Genomic DNA, 19,823 nt, shown 5'->3' with positions numbered 1-19,823 from the left:
CCTTGAGGACTTGTGTGGGGCTCGTTACAGACAGAAGGACGTGAGCAAGGAAGGGCTTGCACCTAGGCACACTTGCTCCTCGTGGTCCGCGGATGGCTAAAGGGTGTGTGGTTTGCTCAGGACGCCGAGGACTTTCCCAGCCTGGCTGCCGCGTCTGAGCGCAGGGACCGAGGGGCATCTCCACGACTTCAGTCCAGACAGCAGCCACAGGTAATGTTCCGGTCGAACCTGTCACCGCTCCAGGCTGAACTTTTCTTGCTCGGCTTAAACCTTACTTTCCAGATTTCTTTATGTACCAAGACAGGTGGTTTGTTGTGATTCATTCCTTCATTGGAGAATCATATCCAGCATGTTGACATAAACGTGCTCTAAGCTCAAATGTTTTGTCATCTTTGTACCGAGACTTGGTCACTGACTGCCACTGCTGTGTCAGAAAGGAGGGGCACAGGCTGCTGGTAAGGGGGGACAAGAATTCCTTTGTGAGGCAGCAGTGTCTAACGGAACCAAAATAAGAGAGCCTCTAAGATTCATACAAAGTGAAGAGCTGGGTCCCCTTGAACCCCCCTCCCCCCGGTGGATTCAGGGCTGAACTTGGGATTCGCCACCTAGGTGGAGAGGTTGCACGTGGCCGGTGTCTTCTCTCGTCTCCAGCATCTTCGTTGTCCTTTCGCCTTTTGAGGTGGAATAATTTCACATTTGCGAGAAGTAAAATTCTCAGCCCGTGTGCAAATTAACGGGATTCCCGTGTCATAACTGGGTCACCTTCCATCCCTGCCTGCGGAGGTCTCTAGCAGGTCTATGGGGCCCTTTGTGTTCGCCCCTGACGTGGGCCCTCGTCCAGGCAGGAGGGCAGCAGAGGGGGTGCTGGAGTGCATGCATGCAGCAGTCTTCCAGATAGAGCTTGCATTTGCTGAGTATATCCCACTCTGTGCCTAAAGTTAATACTTACCTGCTGTGTGTATTTTGAATCCTCTCCCCATGACTTCACGGCATTCAGTTGACTCACCTGGGCAGTTGCAGACTGGATGGGTGAGTCAGTGACACCAGTCACTTAGCCTCACACAAACTTTTGTTGCCAGACTTCCTACAGGTCTTGGTTTTTTATCCATAAGTATGCACTCTTATTCACAGTGTAGCCATAGACTAAAATGTTGCTGGTTTAATTATAAACCCAGGGCTCTGAGAGAAGGAGGAAATAAACAATCGTGGCAGTAATAGTGAAAGATAACGTGGGGGCCCCTGGGTGGCTCAGTCGGTTAAGCATCGGACTTCGACTCAGGTCATGATCTCACGGTTTGTGAGTTCGAGCCCTGTGTCGGGCTCTGTGCTGACAGCTCGGAGCCTGGAACCTGCTTGGGATCTTCTGCCTCCCTCTCTCTCTGCTCCCCTCAGCTCATACTCTGTCTCTTTCTCAAAAAATAAACATAAAAAAAAAAAATAAATAATGTGGCATCGTCTGGGATTTCTTTAATTTTTAGAAGATTTTTATGGTCTCCCTGAATCTGTTTCATTTTATCTTGTAGAGGATTGTCACAAAGTAAAGGGTTGTGAGAAGTAGTATTCTAAATAAACTTCTGATTTTTTAATTCCTTAGAATAATTTTAAAAACAGTGGAAAGAAGAGCCAGGTTCCAGTACAGCTGGATTTGGGGGGGATGCTGGCAGCCTTGGAAAAGAAGCAGCACGCCCAGAGCACAAGAGCGTCCTCCAAGCCGGTGGTGTTCTCGGGTAAGGGTTTTTTCATCCCGACTGCTCTGTGACTGTTGTATCTTGTAATCAGAGGTATTTCTGTAGAATCCAGAGTGCATGGTAGTGGGATAAGGAGAAAGATAACCAGCAGGATGGATCAGGAGTCCAGAGATAAACCCACATATCTATGGGTGGTGAATCTTCGGCCAAATATGTTCATTAAAAGAACAGGGAACACTTTTAAAGATGGTGCTGGGACAGCTGGATTTCTAACACCACAGAAAACTGGGCTTCTGCCTCACGCCATATACATCACTTTCCTCAAAATGGGGCAGTGACCTAAGTGTGCGAACTAAGCCCGTAAAAATGCTGGAAGAAAACAAAAGTCAGTCTCATGACTCGTAATTAGCGAACAGGACCACGTAAATAAAAACCAACCAAGGACTTCTGTGTACCAGAGGATATTTTCAAGAAAGTGAAAAGATAATTTACTTGCAGAATGTGAGACCATGTTTGCAAGTCACATGTCTGACGAGGGTTTGATGTCCAAAGATCTACGAACTCTTCCTACAACTCAACGATAAACACCTGCTGAAAAACAGGCAGAGGCGTTGACTCGGCTCCGCAAGAAGATCCACACGGGACCAGTAACCCGTGAAAAGATGCTCCAAGGATCAGTCATCCCACAAACGCAAGCGAGCGCCTCAGCGAGCGGGCTCCTCACACCTGCTGTGGTCGCCGCAGTCAGACACGGGAAATAGCAGGCGTTGGCGGGGATGTCGAGAGATGGGGGGCTCCCGGGGCCGTGAGATGCCAAGACTGACTTGGGAAGCCGGCTGGCAGCTCCTCAGAACGCTAAGTGGAGGGTTGTCAGGTGCCCGGCAATTCCATTCCTCTGTGCCCCCCGGAAGAGTTGAAAACAGGAACTCGGATGCGTGCAAGCCGGTGTTCGTAGCGGCTTTATCACCACAGTTAAAGGCGGAAGCCCCCACGCCCTGGGTGTGTACCCGCGCAGACGGCTACTGAGCGGGGTCCAGGCATCTGGTGGCCACTCCTCAGCCTTGGCAAGGAAGGCGGCCCTGCCACCCGCGCCCACGTGGGTGGACGTGACAACGGTGTGCTGACGAAACGAGCCAGCCTCCGAAGGGCACGTGGTACGGGAAGTATCCGGAGTAGACAAAGACGCAGAGAGTGGATTAGAGGGTCGTGGGGGTTGAGGGTACGTGGACTTCCTGTTGAGCGGGGACAGACTTTCCGTGGGGGCACGAACATCCTTGGGGAATGGGGAGCGATGATGGTCACGCAGCACTGCGCGTGATTGATGCCCCGGGTTGTGCGTTTCTGAATGGTTAAGAGACTAGATTTTTACAAGTTACTTAAACGTGATGACTTTAGAAGTGACGGTTAAATATTGCAACACTCGGATGCTCAGGGGCCTGAAATGTCTACTCTCTGGCCCTTTAAGAAAGGGACCCCAGCGGACCCTGGCCTGTCCGCCCATCATTTTTTTTGTGTTGTTTTTGTTTTGTTTTTTTTGCTGTATTTCCAAGTTGCACATTGCCGACGTTGCCCCTGCCTGTGGGGGCGTGCACGTCATCACCTAGAGTTCAGCCTCCGTTTATGGGTCGTTTCTCTTTGGAGGCGAAGGGTGCATATAGTGAGGTGCGCACATCCTGGGTAGGCCCTCTGCAGGGTTTTGGCACGTGCAGACTTGTGGGACCCAGACTCCCGTCAGCATCCTCGGGAGCTCCCTCCGGCCCCCTCCCAGCCCGTCCCTGCCGCTGCCCCAGGCAGCCCCGTGTGGATTCTAGGTCTGCCACAGAATCGTTTTTCCTGTCCGAGAGCTTCGCGTGAAGGGACTTGGTGGTACACGCTCCTTCGTGTAAGGCTTCTTTCGTGCGTCAGGGTGTTTGTTTTTGAGATTTACTCACGTTGTATATGTGTGTCTGTCGTTCCTATTTGTTTTGCATTCAGGTGATGTTCAGGTACCACAAAAGTACGCATTTTAAAGGACACAGTTCGGTGGCGTGGAGTTCATCCACAGCGTTGTGTGGTCCTCGTCTCTCTGGTTCCACGTTTCCATCGTGCCAGAGGGAGACCCCACCCAGTCAGCCCTGCATTTCCCCAGCCCCTGGCAGCCACCAGCTCGCATTTTCTCTGTGCGTTTGCCTGTTCCGACGTGCTCGATAGACGGAATGGTGCGATTGTGTGACCTTTCGTGTCGGTCGGCTTTCACGGAGCAACACACGTTTGGGGTTCGTCCGTGTTCCTGTCGGCATTCGACTGGCTTTCGTGGCTGGCTTGTAGTCCAGTGGCCACAGGTGTAGCCACTTACCCGTCGACGGACATGCCGGTGGTTTCCCCTTTTGGCTGTGTGAATGATACTCTTGTGAATGTTCACGAACCAGTACTTGAGTATCTGGTTCTGATTCTCTTGGGAGTGGAATGGCTGGGCCACGTGGCAGGGATATACTTCGTCGGTGAACGTACCAGACCGTTTTCCGTACTGCTTGTGTGTGTTTTACACTCACCGGTGACGTGTGAAAGTTCTGGTTCTCACCGACGTTTGGTCATGTCGGTCTTCATTCCAGCCATTCTTGGGGTGGTGGGGGGTGCAGGTGGCATATTTTTGAAGCTGAAAGTTGGAAATGCTGTCTCTCCCGTGGATCGTTTTTGTACGGGCCGCTGAGTGGTACGTACTGAGCATTTCTGAATCGCATTCTTGTGGCTACGGCAGGAGGACGGTTGTGTGCTACTTTCATGGTGATGTTTACTAAACGCCCAGCGTACAGCCCTGAAATATCTGAATGCAGTTAATTCAGCCGAAGTACAGGGGTCGAGGCACCAGTAGGCAGCATGTCCCCCATCCAGTGTCCCTCCCTCGTGCCGCATCCCTAGGACCGCCTGCCGTGGCACCACCAGTGGGGAGTGCGCAGGAGGCACGGACTCCGGGCACGGCTCAGGCTGAGCGTCAGGGGCACCAGGATCACTGTTGGGGGGGGGGGTGTTTTTAAGGAGCACTCGGTAGGATTTTTTGTTTGGTTCTTGTTTTTCACTTTTTATCGTGGAGGGTAACGGAAGGGAGAGAAGGCGGTGCACCCTCCCGCCACGTGCCCCTTACCCAGCTCCGACACTTGTCAGCGCTGTGTCGGTCTTGTTGCATCTCTGACCCTACCTTTTATTTTCCTGAGGTGTTTTAAAGCAACCGGTAGGCTTTATGTCATTGCACGCAGGAGGACCTCGGTGGCAGCCCTGGCTGATGGTGGCTGTGTGTTTAACCGCACCACTCTGCCATCCTCCAGCGGTGTGAGGGCTTGTTTCTTATTAGCATCGAACGTCCAGCCTCAATTTCAATTTCCTGGACTGTCTCAGTGATGCTGGTAGTTGCATTCTTACCAGGATCCACGCTTGGATCCATCACCAGTCTGGGCACATACACACCAACGCCCGGGAACGCTGCCCCTCGGATAGCCCTCCCTGAGCCTTACTTGTCTCAACTCGTCTGTTTGGGAAAGGTCTGCAGGGCTCTGACTGTGTGTCTCAGACCAACCCAGGTGCTTTGGTAGAAGTTGGTAATTTGCTTTTACCTTTACATGTGGGCAAAGTCCGCTTTTCCTCGGCAGTTAGCTTTGGGCTTGTTCTGTATTTTTTAATGGGATGGTGAGTCAGGTGTGGCCACAGGAGGAGACAGAGGAGAGGCTCAGGAGAACACAGTTTTATTGTACTCCCAGGTTCTTAGAGACAGGAGGTGTGGCCTTGGCTGGCAACAGGGTAGACGGCAGGCACAGGGCAGGAGCAAAGGAAGGGCTTTTAGAGGCCTGATGATTAGTGATGTTGAGCATCTTTTCAGGCACCTATTGGCCATCTGAATGTCGTCTTTGGAGAAGTGTCTGTTCATGTCTTTTGTCTTTTTTTTTTATTAAAAATTGTTTTAATGTTTTTATTTATTTTAGAGACAGAGCATGAGCAGGGGAGGGGTAGACAGAGAGAGGAAGGCACAGAATCCAAAGCAGGCTCCAGGCTTTGAGCTATTAGCCCAGAGCCCGACGTGGTGCTCAAACCCACAGACTGAGATCATGACCTGAGCCGAAGTTGGACACTCAACCAACTGAGCCATCCAGGCACTCCTTTTGGGTTTTTTTTTTTTTTTTTTTTTGGTGTTGAGTTGTGTAAGTTATTTATGTATTTTGGATACTAATCCTTTATTGCCTATGTCATTTGCATGTAACTTCTCCCATTCAGAAGGTTGTCTTTAAGTTTGATTGCTTCCTTCACTGGGCAGAAGCTTTTTATTTTGATAAAGTCTCAGTAGTTTTGTTTGTATTTCCCTTATCTCAGGAGACATACCGAGAAAAATTCTGCTACAGCCAGTGTCAGAGAAATTAGTGCCTATGCTCTCTTCTGGGATTTTTATGGTTTCAGGTCTCGAATTTAGGTCTTTAATCAATTTTCAACTTGTTTCTGTGTATGGTGTAAGAAAGCAGTTGTTTCATTACTTTGCGTGTAACTGTCCAGTTTTCCCAGCACCATTTATTGAAGAGACTTTTTCCCATTGTATATTCTTGTCTCTACTGTTGAAGGTCCGTGAGCCATACAATTGTGGGTTTATTTCTAGCTTCTTTATTCTGTTCCATTGATCTATATGACTGTTTTTGTGCTGGTTCGATTACTACAGTTTTGTAGTAGAGCTTGAAGTCTGGGATTATGATGCGTCCAGTTTTATTCTTCTTAAGATTGCTTTGGCTATTCGGGGTCTTCTGTTGTTCCATACAGATTTTAGGGTTATTCTAGTTCTGTGAAAAATGCTTCGATGTTTTGATAGGGGTTGCATTAAATCTGTAGATTGCTTTGGGTAGTATGCACGTCTTAACGATATTTGTTCTCCCCACCCGTGAGCATGGAATATCTTTCCATTTGTGTGTGTTATGTTCAGTTTCTTCTACTGGGGTTGTATAGTTTTCAGAGTACGTGTCTTTCACCTCCTTGGTTAACTTTATTCCTAGGTATTTTATTGTCTTTGCCGCAGCTGTAAATGGGACTGTTCTTAATTTCTCTTTAGTCTATTTCATTCTTAGTGCGTAGAAATACAACAAATTTCTGTACATTGATTTTGTATCGTGTGACTTTACTGAATTCATTTATCAGTGCTAGTAGTTTCTGGTGGAGTCTTTAGAGTTTTCTGTATATAGTATCATATCTAAAAATAGTGAAATTTTGACTTTTTCCTTACAGTTTGGAAGCCTTTTCTTTCTTTTTGTTGTCTGATTAACGTGTCTGGGACTTCCAGTGCTTTGTGGAATAAAAGCGGTGAGAGCGGACATCCTTGTCTTGTTCCTGACCTTAGGGGAACGCCCGCGGTTTTTCACCATTGAGGATGATGTTAGCTGTGCGTTTTTCATATGTGGCCTTTATTATGCTGAAGTGTGTTTCCTGTAGATCTACTGTGTTAAGGCTTTTCAACATGAATGGTGGTTATAGTTTGTCAGATGTTTTTTCTGCGTTCGTTGAAATGATCACACGGTTCTTATCCTTTCTCTTGTTGATGCGATGTATCACATTCATCGATTTGCAAATATTGAGCCCCACTTGCATCCCAGGAATAAGCCCCACTTGATCGTGGTGAATGATTTTTTTTAATGTGTTGCTGAACTGAGTGGGCTCATATTTTCCTGAGGGTTCTTGCCCCTGCTCATCAGTGATGGAGGCCTGCAGTTGTCTCTTATTGTGGGGTCTTTATCTGGTTTTGGCGTCAGGACAGTGCTGGCCTCATGGAACGAGTTGGGAAGCTTTCCTTCCGCTTTTATATTTCGGAATCGTCTGAGACAAGTAGCTGTTAATTCTTCTTCAAATGCTTGGCGGAATCCACCTATGAGGCCCTCTGGTCCTGGACTTGAGTTTGTTGGGAGGTTTTTGATGACTGATGCAATTTCCTTGCTGGTAATTGGTCTGTTCAAATTTTGTATTTTTTCCTGGTTCAGTTTGGTGGAGGTTACAGGTTAGTAGAAATCTATCCTTTCTTCCAGGTTGCACAGTTTGTTGGCATATAATTTTCAATAATATTCTCGTATAATCCTCTGTTTCTGTGGTGTTAGTTATTTTTCCTCGTTCATTTCTGATTTTGTTGATTTCAGTCCTCTGTTTTTTTTCCATGAGTCCGGCTAAAAGTTTATCGTTTCTGTTGATCTTTGCAAAGAATCAGCTCTTGGTTTCATTGATCTGTTCTATTGTTTTGTTTTGTTTTTTGTTTAGTTCCCGTATCGTTTATTTCTCCTATAATCTTTATGATTTCTTTCCTTCTACTGGTTTGGGGGGTTGGTTTGTTCTTTTTCCACCTCCTTTAGGTGTAAGGTTAGGTTATTTTAGACTTTTCTTGCTTCTTAAGGTAGGGGCCTGTATTGCTGTAAACTTTGCTTTTAAAACCACTTATGCAGCGTCCCAAAGGTTTTGCACTGTCATGTTTTCATTTTCATTTGTTTCCACGTGCTTTTTGATTTCTTAGTTGACCCATTCATTGTTTAGTAGTATGTTGTTTAACCTCCCATTATTTTTGGTCTTTCCAGATTTTTCTTTGTGATTCTTGGTTTCATAGTGCTGTGGTTAGAAAAGATGAATGGAATGACTTCTCTCTTTTTGAATTCGATGAGACTGGTTATGTGACCTAATCTGTGATCTCTTCCAGAGAATGTTCCATGTGCGCTTTGAAAAGTGTGTACACTCTGTTTTATGATTAAATGTTCTAAATAGATCTGTTGGATCCATCTGGTCAAATGTGTCATTCAAAGCCATTGTTTCCTTGCTGATTTCCTGCTTGGATTATCTGCCCATTGCCGTAAGTGGAGCGTTAAAGTCCCCTACTATTAACGTGTTACTATTGATTACTCCCTTTATGTTTTTTAGTAGCTGCTTTGTGTTTGGGCACCTTCACGTTGGGTGCGTACATGTTTACAGTTATTGTCTTGCTGCATTGTCCCCTTTATGAGTATAGGGTGTCCTTCTTTGTTTCTTGTTTTAGTCTTTGTTGTAAAGTTTATTTTGTCTGATAAAAGCATTGCTACGCTGGCTATCTTTTCATTTCTCTTTGCAGGATAAACACTCTTCCATCCCTTCCCTTTCAATCTGCATGTGGCTTTAGGTCTGAAATGAGGCTTTTGTAGGCACCATTTAAGTGTTTTGTTTTGTTTTAGTTCATTCTGTCTTCTTATGTCTTTTGACTGGCGCGTTTAGTCGTTTACATCCAAAGTAACTATTTATAGAAACATATTCGTTGTCATTTTGTTACTTGTTCTATGATTCTTTTTGTAGATCGTCTCTGTTCCTTCTCTTGCTCTCTTCTCTCATGGTTTGCTGGCTTTCTTTAGTGATATACGTAGAGTTTTTTTTATTTTTGCATATGTGTTACCAGTGTTTGATTTGTGGTTGTCATTCGGTTTCCATATCATATCTTATACATAGTTTGTATTGAGTTGTTGGTCACTTAAGTTTGAATCCATTCTAAAAGCACTAAATTTTTACTCCTTTCCCACTGTGTTTTGGGTATATGGTGTCATAGTTTACATCCTTTTATTTTGTGAATTCTTTGACTGAGTTTTATAGATAATGCTTAATTTTACTGTTTTTGTGCTCCCTGCCTTTCTTACTCATGCTTATGTGGTTTTTCCATTCTGCTTACAGAGGCCCCTTTAAAATTTCTTGTAGGGCTCGGTTAGTGGTGATGAATTCCTTTAACTTTTGTTTGTTTGGGAAACTCTTCATCTCTCATTCTATTCTGAATGACAGCCTTGCTGGCTAGAGTGTTGTCAGCTGCAAGTTTTTTCCTTTCAGCATCTTGACTAGATCGTGCCACACTCCCTTCTGGCTTGCAGAGCTTCTGCTGAAAAATCAGCTGATGACCTTACGGGGTTTCCCTGGTATGTAACTGTTTTCTCCCTCACTGGTTTTAAAATTGTCCCTTTATCAGTAATTTCTGCCATTTTAAGTGTTTTGTTTTTTATACATTTATTTATTTTTGAGAGACAGCGAGAGACAGAGTGTGAGCAGGGGAGGGGCAGAGAGAGGGGGAAACACAGAATCCGAAGGAGGCTCCAGGCTCCGAGCTGTCAGCACAGAGCCCGACACGGGGCTCAAACCCACAAACTGTGAGATCATGACCTGAGCCAAAGTCAGACGCTCAACCGACTGAGCCACACAGTGCCCCTCTGCCATTTTAGTTACTAAGTATTTTGGGGTGGACCTCCTTGGGTTTATTTTGTGTGTATGGCAGGGGAGCTCTGTGCCTCCTGCATCTGGATTTTTGTTTCTTTCCCCAGATTTGGGAAGTTTTCATCTATTATTTCTTTAAATTAGCTTTCTGCCCTCCTTTCTCTTCTGGGACTCCTATAATATGAATGTTATGACACTTGATGGTGCTGCTCAGTTCCTTCCCTTAGTCTTTTTTCATTTTCTACTCTTTTTCTGTCTCCTTTTCTACTTGATGGTTTTCGTTTCCCATTGTTACGTTCCCTAGGTCACTGATCGGTTCTTCTGCTTCCTCTAGTCTACAGTTTATTCCATCTCGTGCACTTTAATCCAGTTATTAAGTTCTTTGTGTCAGATTGGTTCTTTATTTACATCTTCTCTCTCTTTGTCAAGGGTGTCACTGAGGTTCTCCACTCTTTTCTCAAGTCCACTGAGTTTTTCTTATGACCATTACTTTAAATCTCTGTCAAGAATATCATTAAAACTCCATTTCACTTAGCTCTCTTGCTCCGATTTTGCCGCGTTCTTTCTTTGGGACATACTCTTCTGTCTCCTCATTTTGTCTAATTCTGTTTCTGTGTGTTAGGAAAGTCAGCTGTGTCTCCTGCTCTTGGAAGTCATGGCCTTATGAGGAAGAGGTTCTGCAGGGCCCTGTGGTGCAGTGTCCCCTGTTCCCTAGGGCCTGGCATTTCAGGGACGCCGCCTGCACGTGTTGCATGTGCCCTACTGTTGTGGCCTAGGCACTTTTTCCCTCAGTCTGCAGTGGCTCTCCGTGCCTGTTTTGGGCAGTGTTTGGTCCCAAACAGTGTCGTGAGTGTTGCGAGCTCACCAGGCAGGGGCTGCTGTAGGCTTGAGTCCGACCGGATGCTTGCCAGCAGTGTGGTAGCACCGGCCCAACTGCAGGGGCTTTCCCTGTGTTGTCTCCTGAGAAGCTTGTGTTGGTGGGTGGGTCCTGCATCAGACCGGATGTCCGACCCCTGCCCACTGCTGGGGCCACAGTCGGACCGGTGTGTGTGGTGATGTGCCCTCTCCTGGGGCAGGAGTCACTTGGGAGTGGTGCTGGGCTCTTGTGGAGTTGCTTGCTCACTGCCTGGCTTGTGGCACTGGTTTGGATGGGCTTGGGCCCAGGGCACGGTGGAGGGGGAGATTGACAGGAGAGCTCTGGGGCGGCGCTCCTGATACCAGCAAGGTGCCTGCTGGTCCGCTGCCACCGGGGATCTGCGGTGGGTGCACAAGGAGAACTCCCGGAGGCGGGCCTGGATGCAGGGGGTGGGTCTGCAGAAGAGCGTGGGAGTGAGGGGGCACGGTGCTGGCAAGGTCCAGTCCACTGTGGGAGGGGGCCTGCAGCTCCGCCCCAGAAAGCTACCGAGGCCAGGGTCGGGGGGGCAGGCCCTCAGGAGAGGGCAGGGCTGGGGTGTGGGCAGGACACAGTGTTACCAAGCAAGGTGGAGAGTGTTCACTCTGTGCTGGTTCCCACAGGTTCCTGGGTGTCTCGGCTGGGGGCTGGGGGCTGGGGGCTGGGGGAGGGAAATGGCACCTGCCAGCTCTTTCGTTCTGGGGGAAGTCTTCCGAGGATCGCTGCCCCTCCGGCGCATGCTCTGAGATCAGAAAACGCATCTTCCTCCGCATACCCCAGGCCTGTTTTCGGCCTGCTGCTTGTAGGCTGTATCTCCGCAAGGCTACCGTGCGGTCTCTGTGAGGGTGGGTCTCCGTCTCCCGTAGCCCTCCAGTTCTCCCGGCGCAGAGTCACTGATTCTTAACGTTTCAGGTGCCGTGCCCTGCTTGACTAAGAACCCACAGTGTTTGACCTGTCCAGTTTTCAAAGCCAAGTATGGTGATTCGTCTTCCCACTGTGGGTTCTGGGTGTCTGGTGTGGGGTCTCCTCTTCTCCACTCTGCACCTGGTGCATGTCTCCCTCCTGTGGACGGTCCTGCAGGTCCATTAGGCTCCAGGCCATGTCTCCCACCATCTTTGATGTGGCCTCTTCCATACATTTAGCTGTGGAGAGTCTGTTCTGCCTGTCTTCAGGTCCTTTTCTGGGTTATTTACACTCACGTGGCTGTTATCTAGGTGTAACCATGGGATGGGGTGAGCCTAGGACCCGCCTACTCTGCGGTCTTCCCCAGAAGTGAGATTTAGCCTTAAAAGACCCTAGGATTTTCAAAATGGTCAGTGAGCACTGGCTTCAACTCAAAGTCACCAGCCGCATTAGCCCCGACGAGACGGCCGGCCCGTCTTTGGAAGCTTTGAAGCCAGGCGCTGACTTCTCCTCTCCAGCCACGGAGAGTCCTAGGTGGCATCTTCTTCCTATGGGAGGCTCTGGCCTCGGCCCCGAACACCTGCCGGTGAGTGCGGCCGCCGTCGGGATTCCCTCAGCCGGACGCTCTAGAGAACTTGCCGCAGCTGCCCCTCCCCGCACTTCCACGCCGGGGCGACGGCCTCCTTCCTCAGACCTCCGGAAACCACCTCCGCTCGCTTCAGGCTCATCCTCTGCAGGCTCCTCACCCCTCTCAGCCTTCACGGCACTGAAGAGTCAGGGCCTCGCTCTGGGTTAGGCTTCTCGGAAGGGAAGGCTGCGGCCGGTTTCATCTTCTGTCCAGACCACTAAAACGTTCTCCGCATCAGCAGTAAGGCTGTTCCCCCCCCCTTTTTTTTTTCTGTTAAGAACTAGAGGGGCACCTGGGTGGCTCTGTCAGTTAAGTGCCCGACTTCGGCTCAGGTCACCGTCTCTCGGTTCATGGGTTTGAGCCCCACGTTGGGCTTTGTGCTGACAGCTCAGAGCCTGGAGGCCGCTTCGGATTCGGTGTCTCCCTCCCTCTCTGCCCCTCCCCCTTTCCGAACACCCTAGGCCTGTTTTCAGCCAGCCTGCTAGGGCGTGCATGCTCTCAAAAATAAACAGTAAAAAAAATTTAGAAAGGGCATGCAAGTGGTGGAGGGGCAGGGGGCAGAGAGAATCTTGAGCAGGTCCCGGCACAGAGCCTGATGCAGGGCTTGATCTCGTGACTGTGAGATGGTGACGTGAACCGAAATCAAGAGTTGGACGCTTCACCGGCCTAGCCACCCAGGCTCTCCCGCTTCTACTTTCTTACTGTCCGTGCGTTCGCTGGAGTGGCAGTTAGCGCCCTTCAGGAACCACCGTGGCGGTCACCAGAGCTCTAGGCCTTTGGCTGGTCTCGGCTTTCACTGGGCCTTCTTGTGGCTGAGCACGTAGAGGCCATTGGCGGGATTGTCAGCTGGCTTGATTTCAGTGCCGCTGTGTCTCAGGGCCTGGGGGGGCCCAAGGAAGGGGACAGAGACCGGGGAACGGCCGGTCGGTAGAGCAGTCAGCGCATAACAGTTACCAATTAGGTTCCGCGTCTTACACGCGCGTGGTTCGTGGGGCCCCGAACAGTTGCGGTGGGAAATCCCAAGGTCACTGGTCACAGGTCACCACGAGCAGTAATAATGGTGAAAAAGATTAAGATCTTGTGCGAGTTGCTGCAGAGAGACACAGGGTGCAAATCTGACTGGAAAAATGGCGCCGGGAGACTGGCCACCACACATGCCTGTGCTCCGGGTGCCGTTTCGCTCTGGCCTCCACTGTCGTCTGCGAGACGGCAGGTGCCCCTGGTCCCGCTCCCGTTGTGGTGAACTGCTGTCCCCCTGCTCTCTGTGGTCGACCTTTGGCACTGGGCCGGGGCGCATGTGGTGTGCATCTATCTCCGTGCGCCCTGCCTTGGCTGTGCCTTGGCTCTGGGCACCGATGCTCTCCTCAGACTCGGGAGCTTTCAGGCCTGTTTCTCTCGTCTCCCTCACCCCACGTTATGCGCGCATCAGTCTGTGGGCCGTCGCCCCACTGTCCTCAGGTCGGGTCGCGTTTCTTAATCCCTTTGAGTGTTTTCTTGGAACTGAATCGCTCGTATTGATTCCTCTTCGTCCTCACTGGTGTTTCTGCCGTGTCAGGTCTACTGCGGGGCCCTCTCTACAGTTTCTCTTCATCGAATCCCTGGCTTCAGATGTGCTCACACATTTGCCTCGAGTCCCTCGTCGGCCACGTCCCGCAGCTGGCAGCGCTCACCCGGCTTCTCTTCTCATCCTTTTCTGAAAGTCTCAGAATTTCTTGAGAATAGTGAACATTTTAGTTAGCATGTTGTCACAGCTCGGGATTCTGAATCTCGCCACCCCCCACCCCCACCCCCACCCCCGAGAGCAGTGATGGCAGTGGTTTCGTTGGGGATTTTTTAGTAACTGCGCAGGTCTGAATCTGAGAGCTCGCTGGTGTCTCAGCTCGGTGGCTTTTCCCTGTTCCTACTGTCTGTGGCGCTCCAGGGGTCACTCCTGCATCTGCACGGCACACACACCGGAGGTTGTGCTCAAACGCGTGGAGATCGCACAGGCGCCTCCACCCGTGTGGTCACAGGTGTGTGTTCGCTTGCGGGCCGTGCTCAGGCTGGCCGTGGCTCGGGGCCCTGGGACTCGTGTGATGCCTGCACACGCACGAGGGCTCTGTCGCCGGCAGGGATGTGGGCGGCCTGGCTCTCGCCCTGCTGCTTGCCCGCAGACGACCACCGCCGAGGCTGCCTGCCCTGCCCGCTGCCGGGTCACCTCTCTGAACGCTCACGCTCTGAATCCAGCAGCCCCTTCCGGCAGAGACCGTGAAGCTGCAGGTTTTCACGGGTGCTCCTCCGCCCTGGTGCAGCCAGCTGTCGGCAGGGAGAGAATGGGAGCACCCCGGACGGGATGCCCCAGACCGTGCTGTTCCCACCGGACTTCGATGGAGCACTGGTAGAGCTGTGTCGTTTGCTGTCAGCCTTTGGTCGCGTCCGAGGGGGCTGACGTGATCGGTCATGACAGTTGTGTCCCGCTTGGTGGCTGCTCTTGGGGCTGGGGGTTGGCGTCTTCACTGTGCGTGTGGGAGGGATCCCGGGCGACCCGCTCATGCCATGTGTGGAGAGTCGCCTGGCGGAGGGCAGACGGGAGGGGCCCAGGTGGCGGGAGTCACAGGAGCCCGGCAGAGGTCCTGCCTTGGGAGGTGGCATTAGGGACAGAGCGAGCGGATGTGAGCAGGGTCAGCACGGGGTGGGGGAGGGGGGGGTGGGGGGGGGGTAGGGGTTGGTTCAAGAACGGCTCGTCGCATGTACGTCTCAAACCGACCGTGGGAGCACAGCTTCGGAGATCCCAGCAGCTGCACGGGGCTGGCGGTGGCTTGGAGCCGGAGTGCAGACCCGTTGTGTGCCGAAGCAGGGCACCCGGCGTGCCGCCAGGGAAGACGCCAGTAACCTCTGTATTCCAGACCCGAGGAGGGCAGGGAGATAGTGGGGTCCTTGACGCTGGATGGTGGGGACGTGGGGGGTGTTGTCCCGTTCTCTTTTCTGGGGTGTGTGTGTGGAAATGGTCCCAGAGAAAGGGAAGAGAGGGTTTCCTCGCAGCCAGAACGAGCTGGGAAGGGGAGCAGGATGGGAAAGCGCAGTGGACACGGCAAGGCACAACTGTGATCTTGTGTGGATGGTGGGCTGATGTCACCAGCTGCACAGGAGCTGATCGAGGAGAGTGTATTTACGTCTGGAAAACTCGAGAATCCGCTAGAAGAATTCCTAGAATCTTATAAGCTAGGGAGGGAGGAGGGATGTGTGGAAACGCATGGCCCCTTCTGCAGAGGCAGGGTCAGCTGGAAATGGGGAGGTACTCCTTGGGAGAGCCGTCGTGAGTACGCGCTGTCTGGCAATACCTGGTGTCGGGAGGGCGGGGTGGGGGCCGGGGGCCCACCCCGCCCCCCCCCCCCTGCCCCCAGTGTGCCCTCTCCCGGGCAGCGTGCAGGTGCCGTCACGGGTATAGGACGACCCTTCTCCCCACATCAGTCGATGGCTCTTTTGGATCTCCCCCAGAAGACACTAAACTCCCCTGAGAGCCGTTGCCCGTGACAGGGTTGTGCGAGCATCCGCTTGATGAGGACGAGGGAGGTCACGGGCGGACGGCAGTGTGGCGGCGGCCTGATGAGTGTGTCCCCTCCGTGCGGCAGTTGGGGCGGTGCCGGTTCTCTCCAGAGACCCCGCGTCAGGGAAGAAGGGCCACTTCAGCCAGGTGAAGACCCCACACAACCCCTTGGACTCCAGCGCCCCGCTGATGAAGAAGGGGAAGCAGAGGGAGGTCCCCAAGGCCAAGAAGCCGACGTCATTGAAGAAGGTACAGGGTGGCCATTTGGAACCGGGCGCGGGAAAACCTAGGACTCTCCTGGGTGTGCGTTACGTCTTCCGGCCCCTAGCGTTTTGCGTGTGGATGTGCACTCCCCTTGCGTGTGCCCTATGAAGAGGCGTGTGTGGTTCTCTGAAGAGCGGTCCCCCCCCGGGTGACAGGGCAGCGGGGACGCGGCAGGGCGCCCCTGCTGCTGCAGGCGGGGAGTGCTTGGCTGTGACGTCCTCCTTCTCACCCCACCCGGGGTCATCTGCCTGCCGTTCAGATTCCACGGATACGGGTCCCGTTGGGGCTGTTGCGGCCGGCGGAGGGTGGCCCGGGTCCAGCGTGCCCGGCTCTGCAGGCCCCGGGGAGGCGCGGTGTCCGTGAGCTGACCTCGGGTGGCGTGGTTTGCAGGAGAGCTTTTCATTTAAGAGGACAAGCGTGTAGGTGTTTTAATCGCTTCTTTAATTTTAAAGATTATTTTGAAAGAACGGCAGGAGAGAAAGCAGCAGCGTCTCCAAGAAAACGCCGTGAGCCCGGCTCCTGCCAGTGACGCCGCGCTGGACGGAGAGAGTGGTGGCGACGAGGCCCTGGAACAAGCCGAGCCCTCAGGTACGGAGCGCGTTGGCTGCCCCGCGGGGCCATCGGGAGCCCGGTCGTGAAGGCGGGTCGTTGTCGGAGCCCCCGTGGGCGGACACATCTCCCGGCGCCTGCGCTCCGGGCTCCGGGGACAGCGGGGCGAGGCCCCCAGGGCAGTCCGTGAGTCCTCGAACGGTTCCCGCGACCTGAGGTGGCCGTGACGGTGACCGCCAGTAAGTGCAGGGCAGTTCCCCCGGCAGCGTGGGTCGTGGTGCCGTGCGGAGAACACGCTCGGGAGCTTCTACTGAGCTACGCGCTCAGAGCAGGACACGGAGCGTGAGCCTGCGCTTCGCGGACTTCCCACAGAGCGAGCTTGGGGCCCGGCTCAGAAGCACAGCAGCCCCCGTGCCCTTGGCCCGGGGCCTCGCCCAGACTTTGTTCCAGGGGAATCCTGCCACCTGTGCCCCTCCAGCCCGCGGCGTGTGTGTGGCCTGTGGCGGTAGTCCCCTGCCGCGTGGCACTGGGGTGTGTTCACAGGCCACATGGCAGGTGGGCGTCCACGAGTGTCCGCTCTGGGGTCACCAGAAGCAGGGGCACCGGCAATGTGTATGTGTATGTGTGTGCGTGTGCGTGTGTGTGTGTGTAGGACGTGGGCACCCCCTCCTGTCGGCATGTGCCCGGAGGGGCTCTGGGCTTGGGGGTCCACTGCCCTCCACCCTTAGACGCCTTCTGCCAGGCGGGCTTCCCGGGGCTTTTCCGGGTCCGCCCCCCAGACGTCGTCCGTCACATGTGCTGTTCTGGTGGGCAGACTCCTCTGGTGACGTGTCCCCTCCCGTGTACTTGGAAGTCTCCAGAAGTCACGGGGGGACCATAAGCTTGAAGCTCGTAGTTGGGATGTTTGAGTTTGGATCTCACCAAAGGGTCATTTGCTGAAGAAGCGGTCTGAACCGTTATGTACGAAGCGTCAAGAACTGTGTAATTTAAAACTGGGTGCTACGAACTTCAGGTTAAATTTCAAAATTAAACCTGGCAACTGAACTGCCCGTTTCGGGACGGCTAAAATGGTAAATTGTAGGAGTGTCCCTCCAGCGATCGTCAGTGGCTAAGTCGGGTTGGGGAGGGAGCAGAGCGGGAGGTGGTCCTTCTGTTTCTCCCAAGCCGTCAGCACGCGTCTCGTCACCGGCCCGCCCGCTGCGGCGTCCAGCGGTGGTGTGGTGACGGGGCTGCTCTGGAGACCCCAGCCCGCAGGTGCGTGCCACGGCCTCTTTCTCTGTGGCGTCGCAGAGGGGACGGAGGAGTCGGCGGCCCCCACTCCCACGGGGCAACGCAAGTCAGAAGAGCCGCCGGGAACCGAGCCCCAGAAGGAGGCGGACGGCCTCTGCCTGGTCCCCGACGGCGCTGGCTGCCCCAGGATCCACAGCCGGAGATTCCGGGAGTGAGTGACCGTCCGGGGCGGGCGGTGCTTGCTCTGGCGTTGAGCGCCGGGCCCTCCTGTCGTGACGTGCCCCGGCCGTGGGGCCAGGCCCGGTTTCCGTCCTGGTCCTGACCCCACGTCCGGCCACCTGACCTGCGGGGTGTTTGTCCTGCTGGTGTGAAGGCAGAGGCGCTCGCAGTCGAGGTTGGCGTTGCGGGGGGGATGAGCGGGGCGCGGCCGGCTCCGTCTCGTGCTCTGCTTTCTCGGGAGCTCGCCTCCTTCCAGGGCACAGTCCACACTCGGGGTGTGGGTTTTGTGAGCAGCAGCTGCCGTGGGGCAGCAGTGCCGTGGGGCTCAGTGGCTCTGTCCCTTGTGGTCGGGGCTCAGGGAGGACATGAAACCCAGTGGGCCGGGAGCCCCGGGTCTTTGGCCCCCGGAGGGCTGTGCGGTTGCCGCAGCTGCCTCGGCCCCTTTCTTTCAGTTACTGCAGCCAGATGCTGAGCAAGGAGGTGGACGCCTGCGTCACGGACCTGCTCAGAGAGCTGGTGCGCTTCCAAGACCGGATGTACCAGAAGGATCCGGTCAAGGCCAAGACCAAGCGCCGGCTGGTGCTGGGGCTGAGGGAGGTGCTCAAGCACCTGAAGCTCAGGAAGCTGAAGTGCATCATCATCTCCCCCAACTGTGAGAAGATTCAGTCGAAAGGTAACGAGCTGGGCCGTGTCGTCCCTGCACGGCCGCAGCCGGGGTGGCTTCTCCCCGCCTGTGATCGGGGGCGGTTTCCAGGGGGCCACCTGCCCACCCAGGGCCCCGCTCTGTGTTCCCGCCGAGGCTGCGGCCTCTTTGCTTTGAGGCCAAAGGAACTTACTACGTCTCGTCAGTGCGTCCGAGGAAAAGGGAGCCGGCGGCGTGCGGTCGTTTTACAGGGACAGCTTGGTAAGGCGGCCTGGGACTGTGTGCGAGTGCCGCATCTGCTCAAGGGGCCTTTCATCTGCCGATTCTGAACTTGAGTTTTAAGTGGCAGCTGTCTGAGCGTTCTGTTCGTCTCGGTTGTCTCGTCTGAGCCCTGGGAGGTCACACCTGGGGGGGGGGGGGGCTCTCCGCTCTCGTGGACACTGAGGGCTGGGAGCAGCGGACCGTGCCAGAGTCTCTCCCGGGGAGTCACATGGAACGCACGCGTGGGGTGTGGTCCACCCGGGGAGCCCATTCACCATCCGCACCCAGGGGTGTCCCTCCCAGGGGATTTATGGGCGGCTGGTTGTGGACACCCTGTGCCCAGCCTGACTCACAGAGGGAGGTGGTGTTCAGCATGAGCCCCCTCGTGCCCGCCCCATAGCCCCTCTCACGGCGGTATGTGGGGAGCCCTCCGGAAACCCAAGTTGTGGCTCTGGCCATGGGTCCCCTGAGAAGCAGTAGCCCTTTGAAGGGACAGTGGCCATGGTGTCGCTGCTCACATAGCATTTGTGGTCAACGCCGGGTGTGGGGGACAGGGACACGGACCAGAGGGCCCCTGCATTTGTGGTCAGCTCTGGGGGTGGGGGACATGGACCAGAGGGGCCCCGGCATTTGTGGTCAGCTCTGGGGGTGGGGGACACAGGCCAGAGGGGGGGCCCCGGCATTTGTGGTCAGCTCTGGGGGTGGGGGACATGGACCAGAGGGGCCCCGGCATTTGTGGTCAGCTCTGGGGGTGGGGGACACAGGGCAAAGGGGGGCCCCGGCATTTGTGGTCAGCCCTGGGGGTGGGGGACACGGGCCAG

At 53.7% G+C, this 19,823-nt stretch overlaps 1 protein-coding gene across 6 annotated transcripts in view; it reads left to right on the top strand.

The window, feature by feature from the left end:
* SECISBP2 (SECIS binding protein 2) overlaps positions 1-19,823 on the top strand; it is a 40,456-nt gene that overhangs the window by 15,972 nt on the left and 4,661 nt on the right. For all 6 annotated transcript variants that reach the window (XM_027041211.2, XM_053205366.1, XM_027041210.2 and 3 more), the window contains 6 exons: positions 121-210; positions 1,595-1,727; positions 15,922-16,085; positions 16,553-16,688; positions 17,940-18,090; positions 18,551-18,771. In XM_027041211.2, coding sequence (XP_026897012.1) covers positions 121-210; positions 1,595-1,727; positions 15,922-16,085; positions 16,553-16,688; positions 17,940-18,090; positions 18,551-18,771 — 895 coding nt within the window. The remainder of the gene's footprint in view (positions 1-120; positions 211-1,594; positions 1,728-15,921; positions 16,086-16,552; positions 16,689-17,939; positions 18,091-18,550; positions 18,772-19,823) is intronic.

The sequence above is a fragment of the Acinonyx jubatus genome, chromosome D4, assembly GCF_027475565.1.
Source record: "Acinonyx jubatus isolate Ajub_Pintada_27869175 chromosome D4, VMU_Ajub_asm_v1.0, whole genome shotgun sequence".
Taxonomy (NCBI): domain Eukaryota; kingdom Metazoa; phylum Chordata; class Mammalia; order Carnivora; family Felidae; genus Acinonyx; species Acinonyx jubatus.
This window is presented reverse-complemented; position numbering and strand designations above follow the sequence as displayed.